The sequence below is a fragment of the Chiloscyllium plagiosum genome, chromosome 5 (genome assembly GCF_004010195.1).
Source record: "Chiloscyllium plagiosum isolate BGI_BamShark_2017 chromosome 5, ASM401019v2, whole genome shotgun sequence".
In the NCBI taxonomy this organism is placed as follows: Eukaryota; Metazoa; Chordata; class Chondrichthyes; order Orectolobiformes; family Hemiscylliidae; genus Chiloscyllium; species Chiloscyllium plagiosum.
In genome coordinates, this window is record NC_057714.1 from 29,643,472 (window position 1) to 29,670,867 (window position 27,396).

The following is a 27,396-nucleotide window of genomic DNA, read 5'->3' on the forward strand; positions in this document are numbered from 1 at the left end:
CCTAGTTCTTTGGAATTCTGACATATGAAAGGAATTAGGACGAGTTGTATTCATTATGAAAGTGCTTTACGAAATGACTGTGGCCCAAAAAGAGCAGAATTGTTTCCTCCAGGCCACACGCTTCCCAATAAACATCTTTACTATCTCCCCCATAAACATCTTTACTATCTCCCCCAACATATTCATTGACATAAATCCCCACCTTCACAAACTCTCCCCCCTCTCCATTTTCAAACCTGTCCTTGATAATCATGATCTCGCTTCAAGTCTGATCACCAACCCAGACTGACTCTCACCACATGCCTTGGTCCCACCCCTTGTTGTATAAAGCAATGGGTCTGAAATAATGCTGGAGCTGCATTAAGCTCTGACCATTCTGATGATGTCACATGTTATTTGAGTGAGGAATCAGATAGTCTTGCATGAGGTCCTGATGGAATCAGCTCTGGCTCCTGTTTGTTTTTGTATTTTTTGTAATCTTTCAAGGCATGTGGGCATCACTGGCTGGACCAGTATTTATTGTCCATCCCTAGTTGCTCTTGAGAAGAGTGACCTGCCTCCTTGAGCCACTGCAGGCTGTTTGCTAATTATGCTTGACTAGTCAATGTAACTTTTACTTATTTCTATAATGTAATAAACTAAATCTTGCTGTTAAGCCCCTTTTGTGAAGACACAATCGTCGTTTGTCCTTTATTACTGCTAATGAGCTATACACTTAGGTTCAGAAAGGAGGAGAGAGAGTCTCTTTCTGTGCAGTGGTAGTGTGCCTACCTCTGGACCAAGAAGCCTGGATTTAACTTGCACTTGCTCCAGAGATGCATAATAACATCTGTGAACAGGTTGATAATTCTAGAAAGGAGAAAAGCAAAGCCTTTTGTGGAGTAGTAGACGAGGATGCTTGGGTTCAAGTCCGATGTACTCATGAAGTGTTTCACATAATAACACATCTGAACATGTTGCGTCAAAATTTCTACTTCTGTATGACTGACCCATTGGTGGTTTGCACTCTTGTAGCGCAATGGTAGTTGCCTTATCATCAGCCCTGGGTTCAAGTCCCCCTGTTCCAGATTTGTCATAATGTCATAGAGTCATAGAGATGTACAGCATGGAAACAGACCCTTCGGTTCAACCTGTTCATGCCGATCAGATATCCCAACCCAATCTAGTCCCACCTGCCAGCACCCGGCCCATATCCCTCCAAACCCTTCCTATTCATATACCCATCCAAATGCCTCTTAAATGTTGCAATTGTACCAGCCTCCACCACCCCAGCTTGTTCAGCCTCTCCCTGTAGCTCAGATCCTCCAACCCTGGCAACATCCTTGTAAATCTTTTCTGAACCCTTTCAAGTTTCACAATATCTTTCCGATAGGAAGGAGACCAGAATTGCACGCATTATTCCAATAGTGGCCTTAACCAATGTCCTGTACAGCCGCAACATGACCTCCCAACTCCTGTACTCAATACTCTGACCAATAAAGGAAAGCATACCAAACGCCTTCTTCACTATCCTATCTACCTGTGACTCCACTTTCAAGGAGCTATGAACCTGCACTCCAAGGTCTCTTTGTTCAGCAACACTCCCTAGGACCTTACCATTAAGGGTAAGTCCTGCTAAGATTTGCTTTCCCAAAATGCAGCACCTCGCATTTATCTGAATTAAACTCCATCTGCCACTTCTCAGCCAGATTGATTAAAAATATTAAGACAGGAAATTTGGACACAGAACCATATTCCAGTGACAAGCCATGAGTGGCTGGTATTGCAACATACTACTCCATTCCATTCCGGCGACTCAATAGTGCGCTATTTCTGTCCTGAATCTGTGACTGAGTCTCCAGTATCTACTTAATCTTCCAAAACCCCGCCAGTCATGCTGTTTCTATCCATTTTTCCTTCCCTCCATCACCTTCCATCTCCCATTGCAATCTCACTTTACTCTTGATACAGTTTCTTCCCTGATGTCTAATTCTGTTCAGACTGAGTGTTGCACTTGTTTTTGGCTCGCTATATAAAAGGACAAAAGGCACTCATTTTGTCATTAATCATTGTGACTTTTATTCATTTATTTATGCAATGCAGGCATCTCTGGCTAGGCCAGCATTTATTCATCTGGAGAAGATTGTAGTGAGCAGGTATCTTGAATTACTGCAGTCCATGGGTTAAGATACATTCAATGCTGTTAGGAAGGGAGTCCCCGGATTTTGACCTAACAACATTGGAGAATGGCAATATAGTTACAAGTCAGGATAGTGTGTGATTTGATGCAGAACTTCCACACAGTAGTGTTCCCATGCATCTGCTGTCCTTTGTCCTTCTCGGCAGTAAATGTCATGAGTTTGGAGATTGCTGTCAAAGGAGCCTTGGTAAATTGCTGCAGTATATCTTGTAGATGGTATATGCTGTTGTCACATGCATTGATGTTGGAGGGAATGAATGTTTAAGGTAGTGGATGCACTGCATTGTCCTGGATGGTGTTGAACCTCTTGAGTGTTATTGGAGTTGCATTCATCCAGACAAGTAGAGAGTATTCCATTATATTGACTGAGGCTTTGTTGATTTTGGACAGGCAATAGGGAGTGGGTAGGTGGTTTGTTTGCTCCAGAATTACCAGCTTCTGACATGCACTTGTAGCCACACTAATCCAGTTCAATTTTGGTCACACTCAGAAGATTGATAATGGGGGACTCAAGCTATGCTTAGGAAAATAATGTAGTCCAGAATAATGTTCTTAATAACTTTGTACAAATCACAATATAACCTTGTTTCCATGATTTCCAACTGCAGTACAACCTGTTATTAAATTCTGTACGACATAAACCCTGCATACTCAATTTTTAATGTTAAAGAAAAATTGCTCCTTCTGTTACAGTCCCCAAAGTCAATATTTATTTATTTACGCAAATTTTTTGCAGCTAAAACATATAATTTTCTACTTCAGCTTTGTCTTTCAATAAAGAGTATGGTTTTGCATTTCAAGTGTTAGAGCTTCACTCTTCATTCCTTTTATATTACTCTGTTATCTGCATAGCTGTTAAAGGCACTCAATTGCTCCCAGACAGGTATCAGTTTGTATGCTGGAAGAGAGTGCCCTTACTCTAACAGATTGCCAAACTCAACAAGTTTAGATCCTATGTTGACTGTTCATGTGCAACCTAGTTGGAGCATCTTCAGAGCTCAGTGTACCCAATAAGAAAAGTTGTATTCACTACTTTGGGAATGGTTCTGTAGTTTGTTTGGGACGAGGCCCTGAAACTGACATGTAGTCGTGTTTTGGGCACATTGCAAGGCAGCTGCAGTTTCCAAGGTGTGAACGTGAGAGTAGGTGTGGTATATGAGTATGTGAAAAGAACAGGATTAGCAAAGGCAACTATCAATCCTGTACAAGCACAGAGAGGTGAATTTATGATGAAAAACAGAAATGGCAGTGAAGCTAAGCAGTACCTTGTATCTATCTTCACAGAAGAAGACACAACAAACCTGCCTGAAATAATTAACATGCAAGGATCTGGTTAAAGTGTGGAATTGGAAAAAATTAATACCAGTAATTTTTTTAAAAAACAATTAGTCATGATACAAAAATCAATGCAACTAAAAGTTGTCAAATTCCCAGGTTCCAATGATCTTCACATTCTTGGGTTGAAAGTGATGGCTACAGATGTGTGGTGGATGTATTGGTGTTCGTCTTTCAAAGTTATATTAATTCTGCAATGGTGCTTGCATGTTGGAAGATTGCAAATGTATCCAGCTATTCAAGAAAAGAGAGAGATAAAGTTACAGCTTATTCTAGTTAGTGAGAGGAGGGCTCATTTGAAAGGATATTTTTTTTAAAAATCAAAAGGAAATAAGAGAGCATAGGTGCAGTGTAATGAAAAGGCAAATGCTAATCAAAGTGTGACAAGGGGCAGAAAATATAAACTGAAGAGGAAGCAGAAATTAGAACCAAATAAGTAATAATGATAAGCAATCAGAATATAGGACTGTTTATCCTAAAGCATGCAGCATCTGTAACAAGCTAAATGATGCCACAATTAGAAATAAATGAAATGGCTTAATAGCTATTTCAAAGATGTAGTTATAGGATGACCAAAAATAGGAGGTGAACATTCAAGGGTTTTTTGACATTTCAAAAAATAGGCAAAAAGTCAAAGAAGGTTTAGGAGAGTGGGCATGTTGTGAGTAATGATGCAATAGATTGTGATGTGGATTCAGTTTGGATGTAAATAAGGAACAAAAAGGGAAAGAAATCACAATTGGAAGTCATCTATAGTCCCCTGAAGAATTGCTTCACTGTATAGACAACAATAATATCCCAAAGGTATCTGATAACTACAAAGAAAGGTCTTGTAACAGTCTCTATCATGAGGATCAAAGAATTTGACAAACTAATGGTTCTGAAGACCTTATGTGTTGCATCCAAGAGTTTTAAAAGAGGTGGCTGAACGTATGTTGAAAGCATTGGTTGAAATATTCCAGAACTCACTCAATTCCGGAGGGTTCCCACATGATGCCCCAGTTTTTAAAAAAAGAGAGGGAGACAAAAAGTAACCAAGTTAGTCCACACTCTGTCACTGGGGAAAAACTCGAGTTCATTATTAAAGAAATAGCTGCACATTTAGAAAAGCTTAAAACAAACAAAGAGTTAACATGGGTTTATGAAAGGGAACTCAAATTTGACAGGTTTGATAGTGTCCTTTTAGGATATAATAAGCAGAACTGATAAAGGGAAACCAGTAGATGTAGAGCATTTGGATTCCAGAAGGCATTCAGTAAGTTGCCACATAAAAAGTTATTGCAAAACTCATGGTGTTGGAGGTATTACCATGGATTGTTGATTGATTAACATACAGAAAGCAGTGAGGATTAATGGATCTTTTCTGGCTGGAAAGACATAACTAGAGGAGTGACACGGGGATCCATACAAAATCCTCAATTACTATCTATGTGAATATCTTCGAGGAAGGACAGAGTGTGATATATCCAATTTTGCTGATGTTACTAGGTGAGAGACATAAGGAGGGACATAAGGATTCTGCAAGGACAGATAGAATGGTTGAGTGACAAAAACTTGGCAGCTGAAGTTTAACATAGGAAATTGTGCAGCCATGCACTTTGATAGAAAGAATCAGAAGGCAAACTATTGTTTAAAAGGAGAGAGATTCCAAAAAATTGAAGTACAGAGGAATTTAGTTGTTCTTGTGTATAGAACACAAAATGTTAGCATGCAAGTTCAGTTAGTAATGAAGAAACCAAATTAAATTGTGGACTTTACTGCTAGGGAGATGGAGTTTAAAAATAGGAAAGTCTCGTTCCAAATTTACATGATGTTGGTGAAGCTGCACCTAGAATGCTGTGTTTAAAAAAGGATATACTGTCATTGGAGGCGGTTCTAAATAGATTCGGGAGGCTGATTCCTGGGATAAAGGAGTTGACTTATCAAGAATGGCTAAACAGGATGGGTCTTTATTCATTAAAATTTAGAAGAAATGGCCAAATTGAAGTATACCAGATTCTGAGTGAGCTTGACAAGCTAGATAGGCAAAAGTGAGGACTGCAGATACTGGAAACCAGAGTTTCGATCAGAGTGGTGCTGGAAAAGCACAGCAGGTCAGGCAGCATCCAAGGAACAGGAAAATCGATGTTTCAGGCAAAAGCTCTTCACAAGCTAGATGTTGAGAAGTTGTTTCCATGAGTGGGGGGATCTCAAACTGGAATATATAGTTGTGAATAAGGGACATTTTATTTAGAACTGAAATGCAAAGGAATTTCTTCTCCCAAAAAGGTAGTGAATGTCTGGAGTTCTCTACCCCAGAGAGTTGTGGAGACTACATCCCTGAGCATATTTAAAGAGGAGGTAGATGTATTTTTTTAATATCAAGGAGTTGGGGGCTGAGAGGTGTTGGCACAAAAGAGGGGTTGGGTTAGAGAATGGCAAAGCAGGCTGTATGGTTTACACCTGTCCTGTTTCTTTGGTTCTTAGGTACAGACTTGTTAGGTCTGATGTTAATATGCTAGAATATTGTCGGTGTCATAGATCACACAGAGAATCGACCCCAAAGTAAATTGCTGGAAATTTGACCTGTGGATCTATGGGGCAACATTGTCAACATGACTGAAATAACTTTTTTTTTGAAGATAAATAATTGTTCAGAATTAATTTTAAAAAGTGTGTGGAGAAATTACATTTCATTCAATATGTTGTTCCACTTTAAGGATATTTTAATGCTTTGCATAATTTAAGAACACTTTGATTTTTAGTCCATTCAGAGTGGAACAGCCGTTTATTAATGTAAATTTAATCCAATTCTTATGTTGGTAAGTGGCTTCTCAGCTGAACTTATTAGAATTCTGATTCACTAATAAACTTCTCGTGTGATCATAATTCGCCCTGAGTACTTGCTTTGATCAAGGCTATTATATGGTTATGCTTTTAATCTCCTCTCCTGCAGGTTGTTCTCTGTTTCTCCCCAGTTGGTTCAACCTTGCGCGTGAGAGCCCGGAAGTTCCCAGCCATAGTTAACTGCACAGCTATTGACTGGTTTCATGAGTGGCCACAGGAGGCCCTAGTGTCTGTCAGCAGGAGATTCATTGAGGAGATTGAGGGGATTAAGGTGCGTATCTTATCAGTGTCAGTCAAAGTTAATGTGCAGAAATGCATCAATGTATGCATCTTCAAAGACATTCTTGGCACATAGTTTTATATGATAATGAGCATTCAAAGATAAGATTCTTTGTATTAAATAGTCAGACAAAGTTTTAATATTCTGTTAAATGAGAAATACTTCAAAAATCCCATTATGGTGAATTACAGGGCTATGATATATATTGTGCTGTTCTCTGTGGAATAATTTTCAATCAATAATTTGACATACAGCATTCAGCAATCACTAAGACCAACATAATTTGGACATTTGCTAAAAAGTAAGTTTTGCAGTTTCACAATTTTATTACTTACAGTGGCCATGATCTTTTTAGCAATTTTATTTTCAGTTTTGATCAGAATATCAATACTAGTAATATAAAATTGATTGGAGATGTAATTGATAGAAATTACTGAAAAACCATATTTAATTTGCTCTGTGGCAATCATGATGTAAAGTGTTACATCAGGTGATTTTAAACTAATATTAATGTTTCAACTATTAATATTAATAATATTGTAATTGTGGAAGTTATGCTTCGAGTGTTTTCTAAACATTAGCCAGAAATCAGTTATGATGCTGCTTTGAAATCAGTTGGAGATGTAACAAAGTTAATTCAAATACTTAGGCCAGTTAGCCTTGGGCTTGAGTGGGGATTTAAAATTAAATAAAGGCATTATTTGCATTGATTTTTGCATTTCCAATGATTTTACAAGTAGCAGCTTCATATATCTTTATGTTCATTAGGTCACTATGTGAATTTCTCTTTATTTAAAAAAGAGAGTGTATGAACTGAATCGCACCCAAAATGACTCCAATCAGACTAATAGCTGAACCAGAGCCATTCTGTTAGCCCAAAAAAGCTCTATTCACAGCTGAGTAAGCAACTGAGTGGTTGGGGGAGAGAGAACTGTAAGACTCCGATGCAACCTGATGGCCATAGCTGGGAGTCAGTGGGTGATGCGGAGAGGAAATTCAGAGTGCTACTGTTCTTCTGACTCCAAAATAGGAGAGATTAAATGAAGTGAAACTTGCCCTCTCGACCATGTTGATGCAGCATCCTTTCAGATCGATTGGATTGGCTGCTGATTGCCTGAAAAAGCTGATTACAGTGTGGATGTCACATGCATTACTCAGTTGTAAACCTTTTTTGGTAAAAATGACCTGGATTGGTTGAATTGGTCACCAATTTGCATTTGCAGTGGGCATATGTAGGTTTCAAGCATGAATCTTAAGTGTCTATTGAGATGCCCAATCTATTATAACAAGTAATGGACACCCAGTACATGATGAGCACATGCATGATATCCATTGTACTGATCCCTCAGTTGCATGTTCTACACCTGTAAGTCAAATATAGCATGATGAAATTTAAAGGCTATTCTGTTGAAATATAGTTGTTTTGAATAACAGCCTAAGGGCTTCATGTGGTTAGCTAAACAAAAGAACAGAATTGTACTATATGCACATTTACCACTTTTTAATGTTTTCAAGCTCCATTTGAAGTCTGAAGAAGTTAATTATAGGCTTTAAATGATCATATAGCAATCAGAAGCTCATGTTCCGTATTGTGTTAACTACTAATTGTAATACAACGTGATAATTCTATTATTGTTAATGCCTGGGTTTTCTGTGAAATCCCCAGAAGGAGAATTGAAATTATTCAACCAGGAAGACAATTTAGAGCTTTCTTTTATCTGATGATCTGAATCATGCGTGAGGATTTAGCAGGATTCTGTATCAGTACCAGGAGAATCAGAATGTGTTTTTATCTTTTGCAATTCAATTATATTCATAACTTCAAACTTTGCATTGATTTATGGCATATCACATGAGTCCATATCTTAGGAGAACTTTGATAATTCATGCAGCTCCAGCAATATTTAGAATTACTTCAAAAATTGGTGGATGTAGCATAAAATCAAGCTATTAAGATCTTATCGCAAAAAATTAATGAACCGAAACAGTTTGTTGTACCATTCAGAACAAGTTCTGTTCTTCTGAACATTTTGACATACTTCACAAACATAGTGCAACTTCAGTTCCATTATATGTAATCAACACTATTACAACAAATCACAGTATGCTATTTTCAATTAGTCATGTCATGATTTCATGATATTTTACATAATTAAAATATTAACTATCCAAACTGTTAACATTTTTACAAATTACTACTGTGTTATAAATACAATTTTGTAAAGCTGAAGGAAAATACCATAGATCTTTTCTCTTGAGGTTCTTTGTTTACCCAAAATCAGTTGACTTCATTTGGCAAAATATGTTACAATCTGGCTTGATTTTATTGACAGTGTCTTCTTCAAAATATATATCTCTTTTTAAACATTAATGAACTCTAACAGATAATTAAATAAAACTCCTGGCAGCAGAAACAAAATGTCTGAGTGAGAATTTACTTTCAGTGAAATTTAAAAGCACTCTAAGACGATGATTTCATCTTGGAAATCCCAAAAATACAACAATTGACGCCTCTTTTGACATAAAACAAGGGCATTAGTTGCATGCTTCACTGCACTGTGCTCACCGACAAATGCAAAGAGGATGATGTTGAAAAAATCTGAGCGATCAATCATTGGCGGACAAATAATTTATGCTAATGAAATTACAATAATTAGTAGTCACACAATGACCCTTTGAGAAGCCACAGCTGTTAAAGTCAGGAAGTGCTGTCACCACTGAGCTTATCTGAACAGACGGGACAAATTGTGAATGAAGGATAGAGCAGTCATCAAAGAGTTCTGTTCTGGGGCGATTATCGTTATCTGAAAGCAGTGTGAATTACTACCAGCTGCTCTCTGACTGACTGTGTCTTCCATGCTGTGCTGTTTTGTTAAGTTAATAGCAACTGCTGATTCTCCCCTTGAGATATGTCTTCTCAAAGCAGTTTTAGTGCTATGAAGATATAGGTTTAGCAAATTGGTTTCCGGCACAAGTGTTTTAATTTGGGTGTAGTTCTCATAACGAAGATTGAATTAATGTATTGTATTGGTATGTGGAGTCATTTTTACAGAGCTTGAGAAACTTTGAGAAACAAATTTTGAACTTTAATCGGGTAAGTCACCTTTATTCTAAACCTTGAAGAACTTCACAAAGGACATGATAAAGGCATTTCCAGTCAAGTCACTCTGTAAACAGCCCATCACTGGCTTGGAGATTGGGCCAAATATGGGTGAATTATCTATTGACTAGTTAACCAGTGGCCTGACACAGCACATTGATGGCTGATCTGATTTTAATCTCAACTCTACATACTGCATATCCTTGATAATCTTTCATCCCCTTGGTAATCAAGAATCACTTTCCTGATGAAGTTAAAAATCACAGCACCAGGTTATAGTCCAACAGGTTTATTTGGAAGCACTAGCTTTCGGAACACTGCTCCTTCTTCAAGTGTTTGTGGAGGATAAGATTGTAAGACACAAAATTTATAGCAAAAGTTAACAGTGTGATGTAACTGAAATTATATATTGAAGAAGTCCTGAATTGATTGTTAAGTCTCTCACCTTTTAGAATGACCATATTGGTTTCAGTTCTTTCATATGTAACTCCCAGAACTTTGTTAAAGTTACATTCTCAAGTGAACTTTACCAGTAAGTGCCAAATAAACCTGTTGGGCTATGACCTGGTGTTGTGTGATTTTTAACTTTGTACACCGCCATCCAACACCGGCATCTCCAAATCATTTCCTGATGAAGTGCTTATGCCCGAAATGTCGACTCTCCTGTTCCTTGGATGCTGTCTGACCTGCTGTGCTTTCCCAGCGCTACCCTTTTCGACTCTGATTCTCCAGTATCTGCACTGTCACTTTCTCCAAGAATCACTGTGGCTTTACCTTAAAAATATGTAAAGATTCTGCACCCACTGCCTTTTGAAGATGGGAATTGCAAAGACCCTCAACCCTCAAAAATGGTTTCATCTCTGTTTTAAATGGGCAACTCCTAATTTTTAAACTATGATCTATGTTTTTGGGTTCTCTCAAAAGAGGAAATGTCCTTTTAACATCCACCCAGTCAGGTCTCCTCAGAATCTTATCTGTTTCAAATAATTAGCCTCTGACTCTTCTAAACTGCAGAGGACATAGACCTAGCCTGTCTAATCTTTCCTCAAAGATAATCTGCCCATTCATTTAATAAACCTTCCAATGCATTGAACATCCTTCTGTTAGTACGGTAACCAGAATGTTACGCAGTACTCCAGTTGCAGCCTTATCAATGCCCTGTATAACTGAAGCATAACTTCCCTCCTCTTGCATTCAGTTCCCCTCACAATAAAACATAATATCCTATGAGCTTTCCTGATTGCTTCCAATCCCTGCACACCAACATTCTACAGTGTATGCACCAGAACTCCCAGATCTCTCCGCATCTCAGAGCTCTGCATCCTCTCACCCTTTACATAATATGCTTTTCATTCTTACTGCCAAAATGGACAATTTGAAATTTTGTACTCCATTTGCCAGAGCTCTGCCCACTTGGTTAACCTATCTATATCCCTTAATTGAGCATCACTTGAAAGAATTACTGAGGGCATGAATGGCACAGATGTGCTCTAGGTTGGGAATGTAATATTCATCCGTGAATGTGACTCAGGTGTTCAGTTGGTGAATGAGCTGGCCAAGACCTGAAGTGCATGTCTGCCAGATGATAGCAGGTGGTAAGAGAATCAGCAAGAGTGAAAAACCTACTTGATGTTGTCCTCACCAACCTCCTTTTACAGATACATAGATCCATACCCGAATTGGTTTGAAAGTCATCAAGGTGCAATCCTGTGAAGATGAAGACCCTTCTTCATGGTGAGGATGCCCATGAGCATGTGGTTTGGCCCTACCACATTGCTGAATTAAAAGGGTTCAGAGTAGATTTAGCAGTTCAAAACATTGTGAGACGTTGTGGACTACAAACAGCAGAACTGTGCTACAGCATCATCTGTAAACATGACCTGATGGGTTCTTCACTTTCCTATTGACATCAGGAATGTGGGTCCAGCTCTGCCTGTGAGAAATGTAGCAGAGTGAACCCTGACCTTACTAAAAAATGAGATGTCCACCTGGTAAAGTTGCATTACTCCTCTACATGCATGCTAAACAGCAGGAGTAACATTCTGCAGTCCTATTTCATTAGTCATTAGTGGGTTGGACTATTTAACAAGTAACAAAAAGGAGGGTCCATACATATTCCCATCGTCAGTGATAGCAGAGCTAAGCAGATGAGTGTAAATGATGAGACTGGAGCATTTGTGATCATGGTCAAGCAGAAGTGCTGAATGGGTGATCCATCTTGGCCTTCGTCTAAGGTCTGTACCAGTCTGCATCCAATTCCATTCACTTCAAGTCACGAAATATTGTGATTCCTAATAACATCCTGGCAGTAGTAATGAAGCTATGTGCTCTGGAGCCAACTGCTCTAACTATGTGATAAATTGCCTAGTTGCGTCTTATTCACAAAGGACAGCTTATTTCCAATCTGTTCAAATGCAGTCCATCAGTTATTATGTACAGTTATTATGATTGAAACTGTTGATATCAAGTGCTACACCAGATCCACTTGGTTGCAGGATGCATTATAGCCTTGTGTCCAAATAGAATTTTAAAGGGAAGGTGAGAATATTTCAACACTATTATCCCCTTGAGACTGATCACTAAACTTAGTGATCTCGGACTAAGCCCCACTCTCTGCAACTGGATCCTGTTTCCTGACACATAGGCCACGATCAGTGAAGATTGGGGACAATATTTCATCCTCACTAACACTCAACACTAGAGCCCCCCCAGGGGTGTGTACTCAGCCCCCTACTGTACTCGCTGTTTACCCATGACTGCGTTGTCAAATACCGGACTAATGCCATTGACAAGTTCGTTGATGACACCACCATAGACGGTCGAATCTCAGATGGCGACAAAGCAGACTACAGACAGGAGGTGGGAGACCTGGAAAAATGGTGCACTGAGAACAACCTGGTTCTCCATGCCAGCAAGACCAAGGAATCATTATTGACTTTCAGCAGGATGTTACTCATGCCCCCTACACATTAAGAGCATAGATGTGGAATGATTGGAGAGTGTCAAGCTCCTGAGAGTGGTCATCAACAACAAGCTTTCTTGGACTCTTCATGTGAATGCATTGGTTACAAAGACCCAACAATGTCTCCTCTTCCTCAGGCAGCTGAGAAAATCTGGCATGATTGCGAATACCTTTGCCAACTTTTAAAGATGCGCCATCGAGAGCATTCTGTCTGAGTGTATCACTACCTGGTATGGCAACTGTACCATTCAAGATCGGAGACGGTTACAGAGCGTGGTGAACTCGGCCCGGACAATCACAAAGGCCAGCTTCCCATCTATAGAATCCATCTACCAGGCCCACTGTCAAGGAAAGGCCGCCAGCATTCTCAAAGATCCATCCACCCTGGCAATGCTTTTCTATAGCCTCTACCACCGGGGAGTAGGTACAGAAGCCTGAACACGTGCAGCAGCGGTTTCGAAACAGTGTCTACCATACCGTTGTTAGAATACTGCCTGTACCTGTCTTTTTGTTTTACATTTTACATTACATTACAGTGTGGAAACAGGCCCTTCGGCCCAACAAGTCCACACCGACCCACCGGAGCGAAACCCAACCATACCCCTACATTTACCCCTTACCTAACACTACGGGCAATTTAGTATGGCCAATTCACCTGACCCTGCACATCTTTTGGATGGTGGGAGGAAACCGGAGTACCCGGAGGAAACCCACGCAGACACGGGGAGAATGTGCAAACTCCACACAGTCAGTCGCCTGAGGCGGGAATTGAACCCGGGTCTCTGGCACAGTGAGGCAGCAGTGCTAACCACTGTGCCGCCCCGTGTCGCTGTTTACCTATTATTTACTTATCTATGCTATTTAACTCTGTGATCTGCCTGTATTGCTCACAAGACAAAGCTTTTCACTGTGCCTCGGTACATGTGACAACAAATTCAATTCAATTCAATTCTTAATGTCAAGGCAGTATTTGACCAAGTATAACAAATCAGTCATCACAGTCCCAAGGTATCATTGCATAACTTTTTCAAGGTAGATATTTTCAGGGATGTTATTACACACCTTTGGAGCAAGTCGGACTTGAACACGTGCCTCCTGCCCCAGAGATTGGGACACTACCACAGTTTTGGAAGATCCTTTAACCATCTCCAGCTACTTCATTGTTGATGTATAATCAGAGGTGGGATGTTCACTGATGATTTCACAGTGTTCATTATTAAGCATGACTCCTCAGATACAGAAGCATGCATATTTCTTTGAAACAATACCTGATCAACATTAAGCTGGGCTGACAAATGGCAAACAACGTTCATGTCACATGGATGCTAAGCAATGACCATGTCTAACAATAGTGTTTAGCTATCTCACCTGGAGTTTCAATGCTATTACTGTTGCTTAATCCCCTGTCAGCAATCTCAAGAGAAACCACTGACCAGATTTAACTGGACCAGATGCATAAATATAGCCGATATAGGTGCAGTTCAGAACCTGAATATGATAGTTACTGATGTATCTTCTAACTCCACAGAATTTGTTGACCATCTATAAGGCACAAGTCAGACGCAATACTGTTCACGTGTCTGAACAAACCTGACTCCATTGACACTCAAGGAGCTTGACATTGTCGAGAGCAATGCAGCTGGCTTTGATATCTGTTCACCACGTTGAACGCCCAGTCCCTTCACCACCAATGCATAGTGACTTCATTGTGTGCCATCTTCAAGATAAATTGCAGTAACTTACAAAAGCTCCTTTAGCTGCTCCTCTCAAACTTGCAACCTACATCACTTCGAAAAACAACAGCAGACAGATGGTAACTTCACTATCTGCAAGTTCCCTGCCAAGTCACGTACCAACCTGACTTGAAACTATGTCACCATTCCTTGGTTATCACCAGATCAAGATCCTGAAACTCCCTCCTGAAAAGTATTGCGTGTAGCCGCACCACATGGATCAAAGTGGTGAAAGTTGGTGACTCACCACCACACATTCCAGAGTCATTGTGGCTTGTTAACACAAAGGAACGTCGATTATCCGAATGACACGAGCGGGGAGTATTTTGTTCAGATAATTGAATGCCAGATAACAACTTGCGATCTTGTTCAAGTAATCCGAAATTCAGATAATCAAATACCGGATAATCAAAGTTAAAAATCACACAACACCAGGTTATAGTCCAACAGGTTTATTTGGAAGCACACTAGCTTTTGGAGCGTCGCTCCTTCATCAGGTGGTAATGGAGGGCTCAATCCTAACACACAGAATTTATAGCAAAAATTTACAGTGTGATGTAACTGAAATTATACATTGAAAAATTGATTGTTTAGCCTTTCATCTGTTAGAATACCATGATCGTTTCACTTCTTTCATGTGTAAATCACAAAACCTTTTTTTAAAAAGTTGCATTCTCGGGTTGGCTGTTAACAATGGTGATAGCTCGACAATATGTTGAAGGTATTGGCCCCCTGTGTTCTCTGTCTATGCCATGATGTTTAGATTGATTCTAATCTAAAAAGTGAGATAACGGAGTTCTACATGAATGCATGCAGTTATTGAGCAAAGTACAATATAGCCCTGCAAGTACAAATTCACCCCACAAAATATATGTGTGCATGTGGGTCTTTGTCTCTGTCTGGGTTGGGGGTTGTGAGTGTGAGAAAGTGTATGTGTGTGTGTGTCGTGAGTGCAGAGTCTGGATTAGTGGTGCTGGAAGAGCACAGCAGTTCAGGCAGCATCCAAGGAGCTTTGAAATCAATGTTTTGGGCAAAAGCCCTTCATCAGGAATAAAGGCAATGAGCCTGAAGTGGAAACTGTTGAAGCTTCCTCAGTGAGTGCAGAGTGTCTTACGTCTGTGAGGGGGTGCATGTGACAGTGTGGGAGTGTGGGTGTCTGTAAGGTTGTTTGTGGCTGTCTGTGTATCCGTGTGTATGTGTGTATAGTGCAATGGTGGTCACCTGTAATGTGACATGAACCCAAGGTCCCGGTTGAGGCCCTCCCTATGGGTACTGTACTTAGCTATCAGCCTCTGCTCGACCACTTTTCTCTGCTTCTCTAGTGTGCTTCCAATTAAACCTGTTGGACTATAACCTGGTGTTGTGTGATTTTTAACTTTGTACACCCCAGCCCAACACCGGCATCTCCAACTCACAGATAATCAAGGTTTCTCTGTAAATGCTGTAGTTGCCATTGACACCAACATCCCATAATTGAAAAGGAAACACAGTAATATACATCTAAGATATACAGAGATGCTTTGTTGCGGAGTTCAGTCTTTTGACCTTCACCTTTAAAAAGGTGTCAGAAAGATCTGTGCTAAGCTTAAGTTAACAGAAGCTGGTTGCTATGTTGAAATAAGGATAATGGCAAAGAAATGAAGGCAGACTTGGCTGAAGTGCACTGAGAAAGCATCTTGACAGGATGTTAAAATGGTTGAGAAACAATGGCAAGTGTTTAAGGAAATAATTCATGGCTCACAACGAGGATATATTCCAGAGAGAAAGAGAATAATTCATAAGCCAACCAAAGTTAACCAAGAGGTTAAAGATAGCATCGAATTGAAAGCCAAAACATACTACGAAGCAAAGTTTAGTGGTAAGGCAGAGTGTTGGAAAGTTTTAACATCAATGAAAACAATGGGAAAATAGGGAGAAAATAAAGTTTGAGGGCAAAATTGCAAGTGATATCAAAACTGACAGCAAGAGCTTCTTTAAATATCTAAAAAGGAAGAAGGAAGCCAATGTGTACTTTGAAACCTTCAAGAATGAGGCTGTGAAATAAATAATGGGGAACCAGAAAATGGCAGAGGAGTTGAATAATTACTTTGCATTGGTCTTCTCAGTAAAAGACACTTTGTAGCATTCCAAAATTACTGAATAACCATAGGGTAAAAGGAGGAGAGGAAATAAGTACAATAACTATCACTAGACAAGGCGTTTGATCCAGTATCAGACATTAGGCTACTTTATATGATAAGAGCTCATGGTAGAGGATTGTCTAACTAATAGAAGATGGAGATTTGGGCTAAGGATGGAAACTTGTAATTAGCAGTGTGCCACAGGGATCAGTGCTGGGGCAAAATTATTTTCAACATATATTAATGACCTGGATGAGGTAAGTGAGAGTACCATAGCCAAGTTTGTGGATAATAGAAAATAGGTGGAAATACAACTGAGGGTGAAACGAAGAGCCTGCAGAGAAATAAAGACCGGTTAAGTGAGTGGACAAAAGCGTGGCAGATGGAATATAATGTGGGAAATTGTAAGGTTATGCACTTTTGCAGGAAGAATAGAGAAGCTGAATACTATATAAATGTAAACTGGGAAAAACTGGATTCTGTAAATCAGAAACAAGAACTGAAATTTCTGGTTAAGCTCAGCACATTCGTGCAGAGAAATCACAGTTAACGCTTCGGATCAAGTGACACTTCCTCAGAACCGATGGTAGTTCAGAAAGTGTTGTTTTATAGGCAGAAGATAAGGTGAGGGAAGGAGGTTATGTGTAAATGATAGGTGGGGATAGAGCCCAAAGGCAGAGAAGAACAGTTCGACAGACAACGGAGTGGATAACGACCTGGCTCAGAGGGTGAATAGCTATTAATGGGAACGATTAGTGGTTAACAATGGGTTGTGTGTAATCACAAATTATGTGAGAACAAGGCCTGGGGGTTGGGGTAAGGACATGGGAGAGCAGAAACCCAAAAGTTTTTGAACTCAATATTGAGTCCAGAAGGCTGCACGATCCCTAAGTGGAAAATGAGGTGACGTTCTTCCAGCTTGGGCTGAATTTCGCTGGAGAACTGCAGCACGCCTGAGACAGAGATGTTGGCCAGGGAACAGAGTGGTGTGTTGAAGTGACAGGCAACTGGAAGCTCAGGAGAAAGTGAGGATTGCAGATGCAGCCCCTTTTGGCCACCCCCTCATTCCTGATGAAGGAGCTCATGCTCGAAACGTCGACTTGCCTGCTCCTCGGATGCTGCCTGACCGAACTGGAAGCTCAAGGTCTTTTTTTGTGGGCGGCACGGTGGCACAGTGGTTAGCACTGCTGCCTCACAGTGCCAGAGACCCGGGTTCAATTCCCGCCTCAGGCGACTTACTGTGTGGAGTTTGCACGTTCTTCCTGTGTCTGCGTGGGTTTCCTCCGGGTGCTCCGGTTTCCTCCCACAGTCCAAAGATGTGCAGGGTCAGGTGAATTGGCCATGCTAAATTGCCCGTAGTGTTAGGTAAGGGGTAAATGTAGGGGTATGGGTAGGTTTCGCTTCGGCGGGTCGGTGTGGACCAGTTGGGCCAAAGGGCCTGTTTCCACACTGTAATCTAATCTAATGTAAATCTAAGAACATAGGTGCTGTGTGAAACGTTCACCCAGTCACTATGTGAATGGAGAGAAACTGCAGACCATGATGGAACTCTGGAATTTGGGAGTCCTCATTCATGAATCACAAAAAGTGATTTCACAAAAATCACATCCACGTTCAGTGGGTAATCCTGAAGACAAATGGAATATGTTTTTTATTTCAAAGGGAATGCGTATAAAAGTAGAATTGTATTGCTAAAACTGTACATGGTACTAGACAGGTCACAGTTAGGATAATGTGGACAGTTTTGGGTCTTTATCTAAGGAAAGATATGCTGGCATTGGAGACAGTCCAGAGAAGGTTCACTAAGTTGATTCTGGGTATGGAGGGACTGTTTTATGAGGGAAGGTTGAATAGGCTGGGCCTGTACTCATTGGAGTTTAGAAGAATGAGAGGTGACCTCACCAAAACAAATAAGATTTTTAGGGGACTTAACAGAGTGCAGCAGAAATGTTGTTTTCCCTTGTGGGAGAGTTCAAGACCAGAGGGTGTGCACTCACAATAGGGATGGCACGTTTAAGACCGAGGTGAGGTGAAATTTCTCAGAGGATTGTGAATCTGTGGAATTCTTTACTGCCATAGGCCTTTGAGACTGCGCCATTCAAGGCTGAAATAGGCATATTTTTTATTCAGTAAGGAAATCAAGGATTATGGGGAAAGGGCAGGAAATTTGAGTTGAAGATTATCAGATCACTTATAGTCTCATTGAATAACAAAGCAGGCTCGATGGGCCGAGGGTCTATTTCTGTTCTTGTGTCTAATGATCTTTAAATATTGTGTATAACGAATGATAGGGTAAAATAGAAATCATAGCTTGTTTTCATGTTCATCAACTGTCGGAAAACATGGAAGTGGCTCCAAAATTCCAAGTGTAAACTCCTGGAGCTATTCCTCTGGAATTCTCTTGTCAGAAAATTACCTCTTAGATAAGATAATGACTTTAAAATTAAAACTTACATTTCAACTGAGAAAAGAATGATTAAAGAAAAGTTGAATAAGCACAAGGTGGAAAATTAGAATTTTAAACAAATCCTGAACTTAGATCAGTTATTTTCATCTTAAATAATTTATCTGTCCATATCTGAAATCACTGACACTTGTCTTTTAGCTATAGAAACTAAATGTCTCATAACAATATAATGGCGAATTATGTAGGACCTTGCTTACTGTTTGTATACCTCATTTAATTCATATTAATTGATTTTTAGGCATCTGTTGATTAATTAAACTAGCTACATGTGTAGAAGATTCATTAGATCAACCATTAGATGTGATGTATATATAAAATAAAACCAAACAATGGACATTAAGGTGGTAAAACAAAATCTATAAGTGACTCAGAAATTAAAGGAGAATGGTGCCAAGACACAGTCACATGGCTGTTCAACTTCTGGATTTGTAATCCAGAGACCTGGACTACTGACCTGACAAGGTGAATTCAACTTTCACCATGGCAGTTCAGCGATTTCAGTTCATTGAATAAATCTAGAATTAAAAAGTTAGTATCAGGAATAGTGTTCATGAAAGTATGGAATTCTTGCAAAAAGCCATCTATTTCACCATTGCTATTGGAAGGGAATCTGTAGTTGTCTGCCACTCCGGCCTATGTGTAACTTCAAATCCACAATAATGTAGTGGATGCTTTGACATTTTCATAGCAATTTAGTACAACCGAGTGACTTGATTGGCTATAAAATAAAATCTGGACATATCAGCTGGGATCAAACCTGGCAATTCTCACACAACAGGCCTGGAGTCAGCCAAGTTCATCACGCTTAGTAAAATCTTGGGACTGGGTCAAAATTGGTAGAGTTGTCCATGTTGCAAGATGAGGTTTGGTTCGTTGATAGTAGGTAGTCCACATCAATGTCAGTGAACTTCTAACTTTGTTAACAATAAGAGAGGATGTTGGGGTTGCAGATTTGGGTCCCACTGCTATGTAATCTGATTTCATTATGACATAGCTCCTTGTTCACATCCTTAGAAGATATACATTTTGACAAAAGATTTAGTTAACCATTTACTCCACGTCTCCCTAAATTCACTCCTCCCACAAACTTTTAAAATCATTAACCTCTTACAGTTTTCATCTAACTATGACTCTACCCTCCTGTAAGTCTGCTAAGCCTGGGTCATTAATCTCCAGTAGTTCACGCTCGTGGAGGCCATGTAGGATATGTGTGGTTCTTTGGAAGGTGAACCCACTGGTGGCATGGAATACCAGCATCTCTAGTTCCTGCACATGATACCTGCCATGGCTAAAATGCAATGGCAGTAAAGACCATTTGAGAAAATTTGACTGAATGACAAGACCTCCAGTCCGAAACCTGTTGATCTTCCACCTGAAGGAGTTGACCCCGACTGAGTGTTGCAGGCTGGCACATTCCTAGGTCCAGGACTACGTGTTGAGGGACGCGCTGAAGCTTGGGGCAGCTGCCACCAAGGCGTGGTGGGGAAAGACCACTGTGTAACATCTGCCTGCCTAAGAAGAACAGGGGGCCCATGCAGTCATTTGGGCTCCGCTGACGCCTCAGCTAAATATATGGATATATAATTGATAAACGTACAGACCTGCATATACAAATGATAAATTCTGATCTCTGTATGCAAAGAAATGGAATGTTTACACATGTATGGCAAGAACAACTGTACAGACCATCAAAATATTTTATGAATAAAGTATATTTTTGAAATATATTTTTGAAATAAAGTATATTTTTGAAAACAAATTAGTTAAATTGCAACCAAACACAATCAAAGCTGGCAGCTGAAGACTGTGACTGACTCTTGTCGGTAAGCCACTAAAGTACTTAAGGGCTCTTTTAGTACATCAGCAGGTACAAACTACAGAGCTTCTAGAGGTTAAGGAGTATCACAGAAAAGTTGAGCATTAATTGAAGTTAAAACATTTTAAAATTAAACAAAAGTAGAATAAGTCAAACCACCTAAAAGTGGCTGCTGAACTGAAGGGCCGAGATGTTAATAATAACTCTACATTATCGAGCCTTACAAACTGAGACAAGATGATCATGGAAAATTTTCACCGGTCCTGTTGGAAGGCAGCCATTACTCGAGAAATTTACTGCAATAAGATACATTCCGATTGTGGGAAGTCTCTCCTTTGCGAAAACATTCAAAGTGTGAATTGCTGGTTGAGGAAAACATTCTGCTCTGATAAATTAATGATGATCTTACATTTGAAAAAACGTCTTGAAAGACAGAACTGCATTCTTCACTTAATTTTGCAGAAGACAATCCTAAAAAAGCAAGCCATCATTAAGGGAAGGGATCAACTTCCAAATGAAGTTGGCTCAGTGGTTAGCACTGCTGCCTCACAGTGGCAGGTTTGATTCCAGCTTTGTGGATTGCATGGAGTTTTCATATTCTCCCCATGCCTGTATAATTTCTTGAAGAAGAATACATGATGAACTGAAATTTGTATTTTGAGGGTCACAGAATCTTCAGCTTCTATTAAGAATTTAACAGACATGTCACCAATGGTAGTTGTGACAATCAAAGGATAATTGTCCTAGGACCTAGGAATGTGCCAGTCTGCAACACTCAGTCGGGGTCAACTCCTTCAGCTGGAAGATCAACAGGTTTTGGACCACCCAGAGAGCGTCCTTTGCCGAGTTGATGATCCTCCAGGCATAGTCTGGTGTGTGTCCCAGGGAACAGACCGTAGAGCACGGAGTCCCGCGTCATGGCGCTGCTCGGGACAAACCTCGACAAACACCACTACATTTCTCTCCAGACTTCTTCTGCGTAGGAACATTCCAGAAGGAGGTGTGTGACAGTCTCGTCCCACCCCGCAGCCGCTTCGAGGGCAGTGTGCGGTACAGCTGAGAGTCCGGGCGTGCATAAATGATCTCACAGGCAGAGCCCTTCTCACCACCAGCCAAGCCATGTCTTGGTGCTTGTTGGAAAGTTCTGGCGATGAGGCATTCTGCCAAATGGCTTTGACAGTCTGCCCAGGGAACTGCTCGATAGGATCCGCCCTCTCCTTTTCCCGAAGGGTCTCAAGGACACTACGTGCTGACCACTTCCTGATGGACTTGTGGTTAAAGGTATTTTTCTTCATAAACTTCTCCATGAGGGACAGGTGATATGGAACGGTCCAACTACTCGAAGCGTTCCACGGCAGCGAGGCCAGGCCCATCCTTCGCAACACCGGGGACAGGTAGAACCTCAGTACGTAGTGACACTTGGTGTTTGCGTACCAGGGGTCCACGCACAGCTTGATGCAGCCACACACAAAGGTGACCATCAGGGTGAGGGTGTATTTTTTTCCCCCGTTTCCCAGATCTTTATACATTGAGTCCCTTCGGACCCGGTCCATCTTTGATCTCCATATAAATTGGAAGATGACCCGGGTGACTGCAGCGGCACAGGTTCTGGGAATAGGCCAGATCTGTGCCACATATAACAGCAATGATAGTGCCTCACACCTGATGACCAGGTTTTTTTCCCGCGATGGAGAGCGACCGTAGCTTCCATCTGCCCAGTTTCTGCCTCACTTTCTTGATACGCTCCTCCCAAGACTTGGCGCACGCCCCAGCCCCTCCGAACCAAATACCCAGCACCTTCAGGTGGTCAGTCCTCTCTACATCTCTAATATACGTGTGTGATATCCTGTCAAAGGCTTTCTCCTGGTCCAGGTGATGAGGCAGGTGTCCAACCCTCTGTCCTGCACGTAGGCGATCGTATCCCTGAGGAGTGCGAGACTCTCAGCGATCTTCCTGCCCGGTACAGCACAGGTTTGGTCAGGGTGAATCACCGACCCCAGAGCAGACCTGACCCGGTTGGCGATAACCTTTGACAGAATTTTGTAATCCGCATTCAATAGTGAGATTGGTCTCCAATTTCTGATTTCCTCCCTCTCCCCCTTCCGCTTGTAGATGAGGGTGATGATGCCTTTCCTCATGGATTCACTCATGGTACCTGCCAGAAGCATACTGACATACACCTCCAGCAGGTCCTGGCCAATCAAGTCCCACAGAGCGGAATAGAGCTCAACCGGTAAGCGAAACGTGAGCACGTCTCATTCTGCTCCACCGAGCGGACCTTGGACCGGAAGATTATCTTGGAGGCCTCCGAGGCAAAGAGAGTGGCTTGCTGGTCCTTCACCTCCTTGAGGTCCTCCGTGACATCCACCCCCATCGTCTGCAGCAGGAGCAGGTTCTGCATACTTTCCTGGAGCTGGGACAGTTTTCCCCACCTCTCTCTCACCTCCTGAACAACTTTGAGGATGAAGAACCTCTTGATGTTCCCTTTTACTGTTTCCCACCAGTCTGCTGGAGACTCAAAGAGGGACTTCACGGTTCTCCAACCTGCGTAATCCCTCTTGAGCTCCTCGATGTTTCCCGGGGTCAACAGCTTGGTGTTCAGCTTCCACGTTCCCTTACCAGCCTGCTGCTCGTCCTGTAGGTGACAGTCGGCCAGCAGGAGGCAGTGGTCGGAGAAGAACACCGGCTTGACGTCGGTGGATCTGATCGAGAGCGTTCGGGACACAAACAGGTAATCTATCCTTGAGTGGATAGACCCGTCTGCCCGTGACCAGGTGTATCTACGCTGCGCTCCGTCTGCAGGGGTGCTGAAGACGTCATGCAGCTTGGCATCTTTTACCGTGTCCATCAGGACTCTGGACGTGGTGTCCAGTTTACTGTCCCCCCCGCCGGATCGTCCATCTGCATCAATGATACAGTTGAAGTCTCTGGCCAGAATGACCGGCCTGGACGTAGCCAGCAACTGTGTAAGCTGCTGCAGGACGGCCAACCGTTCACAATTACCCACTGGGGCGTACACATTAATCAGTCTCAGGGGAGCATTCCTGTACATGACGTCGGTGATGGGGAGGTGCCCACCCACCACTTCCTTAACCTCGGAGATGGTGAAGTTGCCTCCTCGCAACAGGATACCCAGGCCGGAGGCGCGGCTATCGTTGCCCCCGACCAAACTGACGGCCATGGGCCCACAAGCTCGACCCTCTCCTGTAGCTGCTAAGCTGCAGTATCCCACACTCCTGCAGAAACAGGACGTCGGCTTTAACGTTAGCCAGGAAGGCCATCATAGAAACACATCGCGTAGTCGATTTGATGCTACTCACATTGATGATGGCAATTTTTATCCCCATTTTAACAATTTACGAGGTTACCAGTGTCCATTTGCTGCTGGTCTTGCCTCTCTGGGGTAGCTGTGTGTATCCCCGTGGTGACGACAAACTGCTGGGCCCTCCCAGGGCTGAGGTAGCTGTCCGGCTCCACGCTGGAGTCATTTCCCCGCTCTGGTGTCTTCGGGTCAGGCCCAGGGTCCGCGCAGTCCAGTTCTCTGTCCGACAGCGGGGCTGTCACAGGATCTCTGCTCCCAGTTACCTGGAGCTGTGGGCCGGTGGGTACCTCTTGGTTCTCACCGGGTGGGGGGAGGCCTTTACCCATCCCCTCAGAGGGATCGTCTTTTCCTGTTTGGGTGGTGCTGCTCTCCTTTTTCCCTGCGGCGCTCTGTCTCTTCCTCTGGTGACGACCCTCCTTACGCCCGTCCTCACCGTCAGAAGAGCTGCCTATATCCTCGTCGTGTAGGTGTCGCTTCCCCGTTCGCTGGGTGGCTTTGGGGGCCTGGCGAGGTTTCCTCTTCCTGCTTTTGACAGTAATCCAATCCTCTGCCTCCCTTGTTCCCTCCTCTTCCATTTCCTCCGTCTGTCTTGAAGGAGCTTGGATCGGCTGCTGCACCTCCCTGCTGTCTGCTGTCTGATCCGCTCCAGCCTGCCCTTCCTTCTGGGTGCCACCAGACACAGTTCCCGTGCTGTTTTGCGGTACCTTGCTGGTCTTCGGCGGTCCACGGCTCATGTTGCCACCTCCGGCCATTTGTGCATAGGTGGCGGCCCCTTGTCTTGGGCAGGACTTGGACATGTGGTCCGCCTAGATTACAGTTCTTGGCCTCTTTTAACTAATATCAGCTCCTCTTCAGCTTCTGAGAGGTGAGGTTGTTCACTGCACTTAGCCTGAAAGGCACACCGTTCCCGTGCTGTTTTGCGGTACCTTGCTGGTCTTCTGCGGTCCACGGCTCATGTTGCCACCTCCGGCCATCTGTGCATAGGTGGCGGCCCCTTGTCTTGGGCAGGCCTTGGACATGTGGTCCGCCTAGATTACAGTTCTTGGCCTCTTTTAACTAATATCAGCTCCTCTTCAGCTTCTGAGAGGTGAGGTTGTTCACTGCACTTAGCCTGAAAGGCTTGATGGTTTACTACATGGATCTAGTGTTGAGTTTACTGGAATCTTGTCAAAATCCCGTTTGCCTGTAATGGGTATTAAGATGCAACTGACAGCAGGGTGTGTCGTGTTTGTCCTTCCTGATAGTGTTCGTGCTTTTATTGTGTTGAGGAATATCCAAGTAATGATGGTTGCTGTTATTGCATGTCGTTAATGGGTTGAGTCAAATAAGCAGGCAAATTTATCTCTCCTCAATCTCCTTTAACAAAGAGGTGAATTTTGTCAAAGGAGACAAAGGAGCTTTCACGAATAATATTGGTCAAGTTGAAGAGCGAAGGAAAATCCAGATCCTCTGCTTCTACTAAATCAGTAGCATGAATGGCAGCAACATTTTCTGACATGCTTTGCTGAAGCATCTAAAATACCCATTTGCACTGTTTATGTTCTTGAACTGAGTGGCTTACTAACTACAGTCCTACTTAATAGCAACGCCAGTGCTTTTCACTGACAAATGACATGATTATTGATTTAATAATCCATTGTCTAGAATTTAAATTATGTTAAAGAGAACAGTGTAAGTTTTCTTTTACAGTTGTATTGAATTACCTTCTCTTTTTGACTGTTTTGTAGCCAGATTTGAAAGATTCCATCAGCCTATTCATGGCTTATATTCACACTAGTGTCAATGAAATGAGCAAACATTACCGCCAGAACGATAAGAGATACAATTACACAACTCCCAAGAGCTTCCTTGAGCAGATCACACTCTACAAAAACTTGTTGCAGAAAAAACAAAAGGAATTAACACAGAAGATGGAACGCCTTCTAAATGGTATCCAGAAACTAAAGACAACAGCATCACAGGTAATCATAACATTCAAGTAAATAATTAGTTGCTACTCGAGCAGATGTGAATCAGAACTGAGTAGCAGTAGTCAGACATTTGTGAAAAAAATAGAGAAACAACCAATAGGAAATTGCTAAGTAATTGGGGAAAGTAAGAATCTGGAATGACTAGCACAGCATTTGATCATGCAACTCAAATGTCTCAAGTGCTTGCCATGCTAGTAACTATTTTTCGTATATGATTTCAATTGACAGGCAAACAGTACTTGTATCACTGAATAGACTGATTATAATTTTGAATAAAACATTCCAGTCTTTGGAAGCAAAATACAAATGTGTTTAGCAGCTATTTATTTGACGTGGGTTTTTTTTTGTTGCTTAGGTGGAAGACTTGAAAAGCAAGCTTGCATCTCAGGAGGTTGAACTGAAGTTTCGAAATCAAGATGCTGAAGCTCTAATAACGAAAATAGGATTTCAGACAGAGAAAGTGAGCCATGAGAAGGCAGTTGTTGATGCAGAAGAGCAAAGGGTCTGTACTTAATTTTTTCCAAGTGTTGCCTATCTTCTAAAGTCATTGGCCCTCAATTTCAGAGTTTAACCTGCTTAATTAATTAGTTAAATTGAAAAATTGAAATGTTCCATGTAAAATTATGATAACTGAAGAAATCATGGACAGGTTCAGATGATCTTTTGGGTGGAAAGTGAGTATTTTGAGGGAAGGGGCATTTTAACATAGAAATGCACAAACTGGGACTAGAAGTTGGCCATTTGGCCTATCAGTACTGCTCCACCATTAAATCTAGCAATGGCTGATCTTCTCTGTCAATGTTATGCTTAACACCTTTTGCTTAGAGTCATAGAGATGTACAGCATGGAAATAGATCCTTCGGTCTAACTTGTCCATGCCAACCAGATATCCCAACCCAATCTAGTCCCACTTGCCAGCACCCGGCCCATATCCCTCCAAACCCTTCCTATTCATAGACCCATCCAAATGCCTCTTGCATGTTGCAATTGTACCAGCTTCCACCACATCCTCTGGCAGCTCATTCCATACACGTACCATTCTCTGTGTGAAAGAGTTGCCCCTTAGGACTCTTTTATATCTTTTCCCCCTCACCCTAAACCTATGCCCTCTAGTTCTGGACTCCCCGACCCCAGGGAAAAGACTTTGCCTATTTATCCTATCCATGCCCCTCATAATTTTGTAAACCTCTATAAGGTCACCCCTCAGCCTCCGACGTTCCAGGGAAAACAGCCCAGCCTGTTCAGCCTCTCCCTGTAGCTCAAATCCTCCAACCCTGGCAACATCC

The 27,396-nt window shown here is 41.9% G+C and overlaps 1 protein-coding gene across 1 annotated transcript in view; it reads left to right on the plus strand.

The window, feature by feature from the left end:
• The window catches only part of LOC122550241 (dynein axonemal heavy chain 11-like), a 456,308-nt gene that overhangs the window by 258,701 nt on the left and 170,211 nt on the right, over positions 1–27,396 (plus strand). The window contains exons 55-57 of the mRNA XM_043690997.1: positions 6,450–6,611; positions 25,868–26,101; positions 26,466–26,612. Of these exons, the coding sequence (XP_043546932.1) occupies positions 6,450–6,611; positions 25,868–26,101; positions 26,466–26,612 (543 nt within the window). The remainder of the gene's footprint in view (positions 1–6,449; positions 6,612–25,867; positions 26,102–26,465; positions 26,613–27,396) is intronic.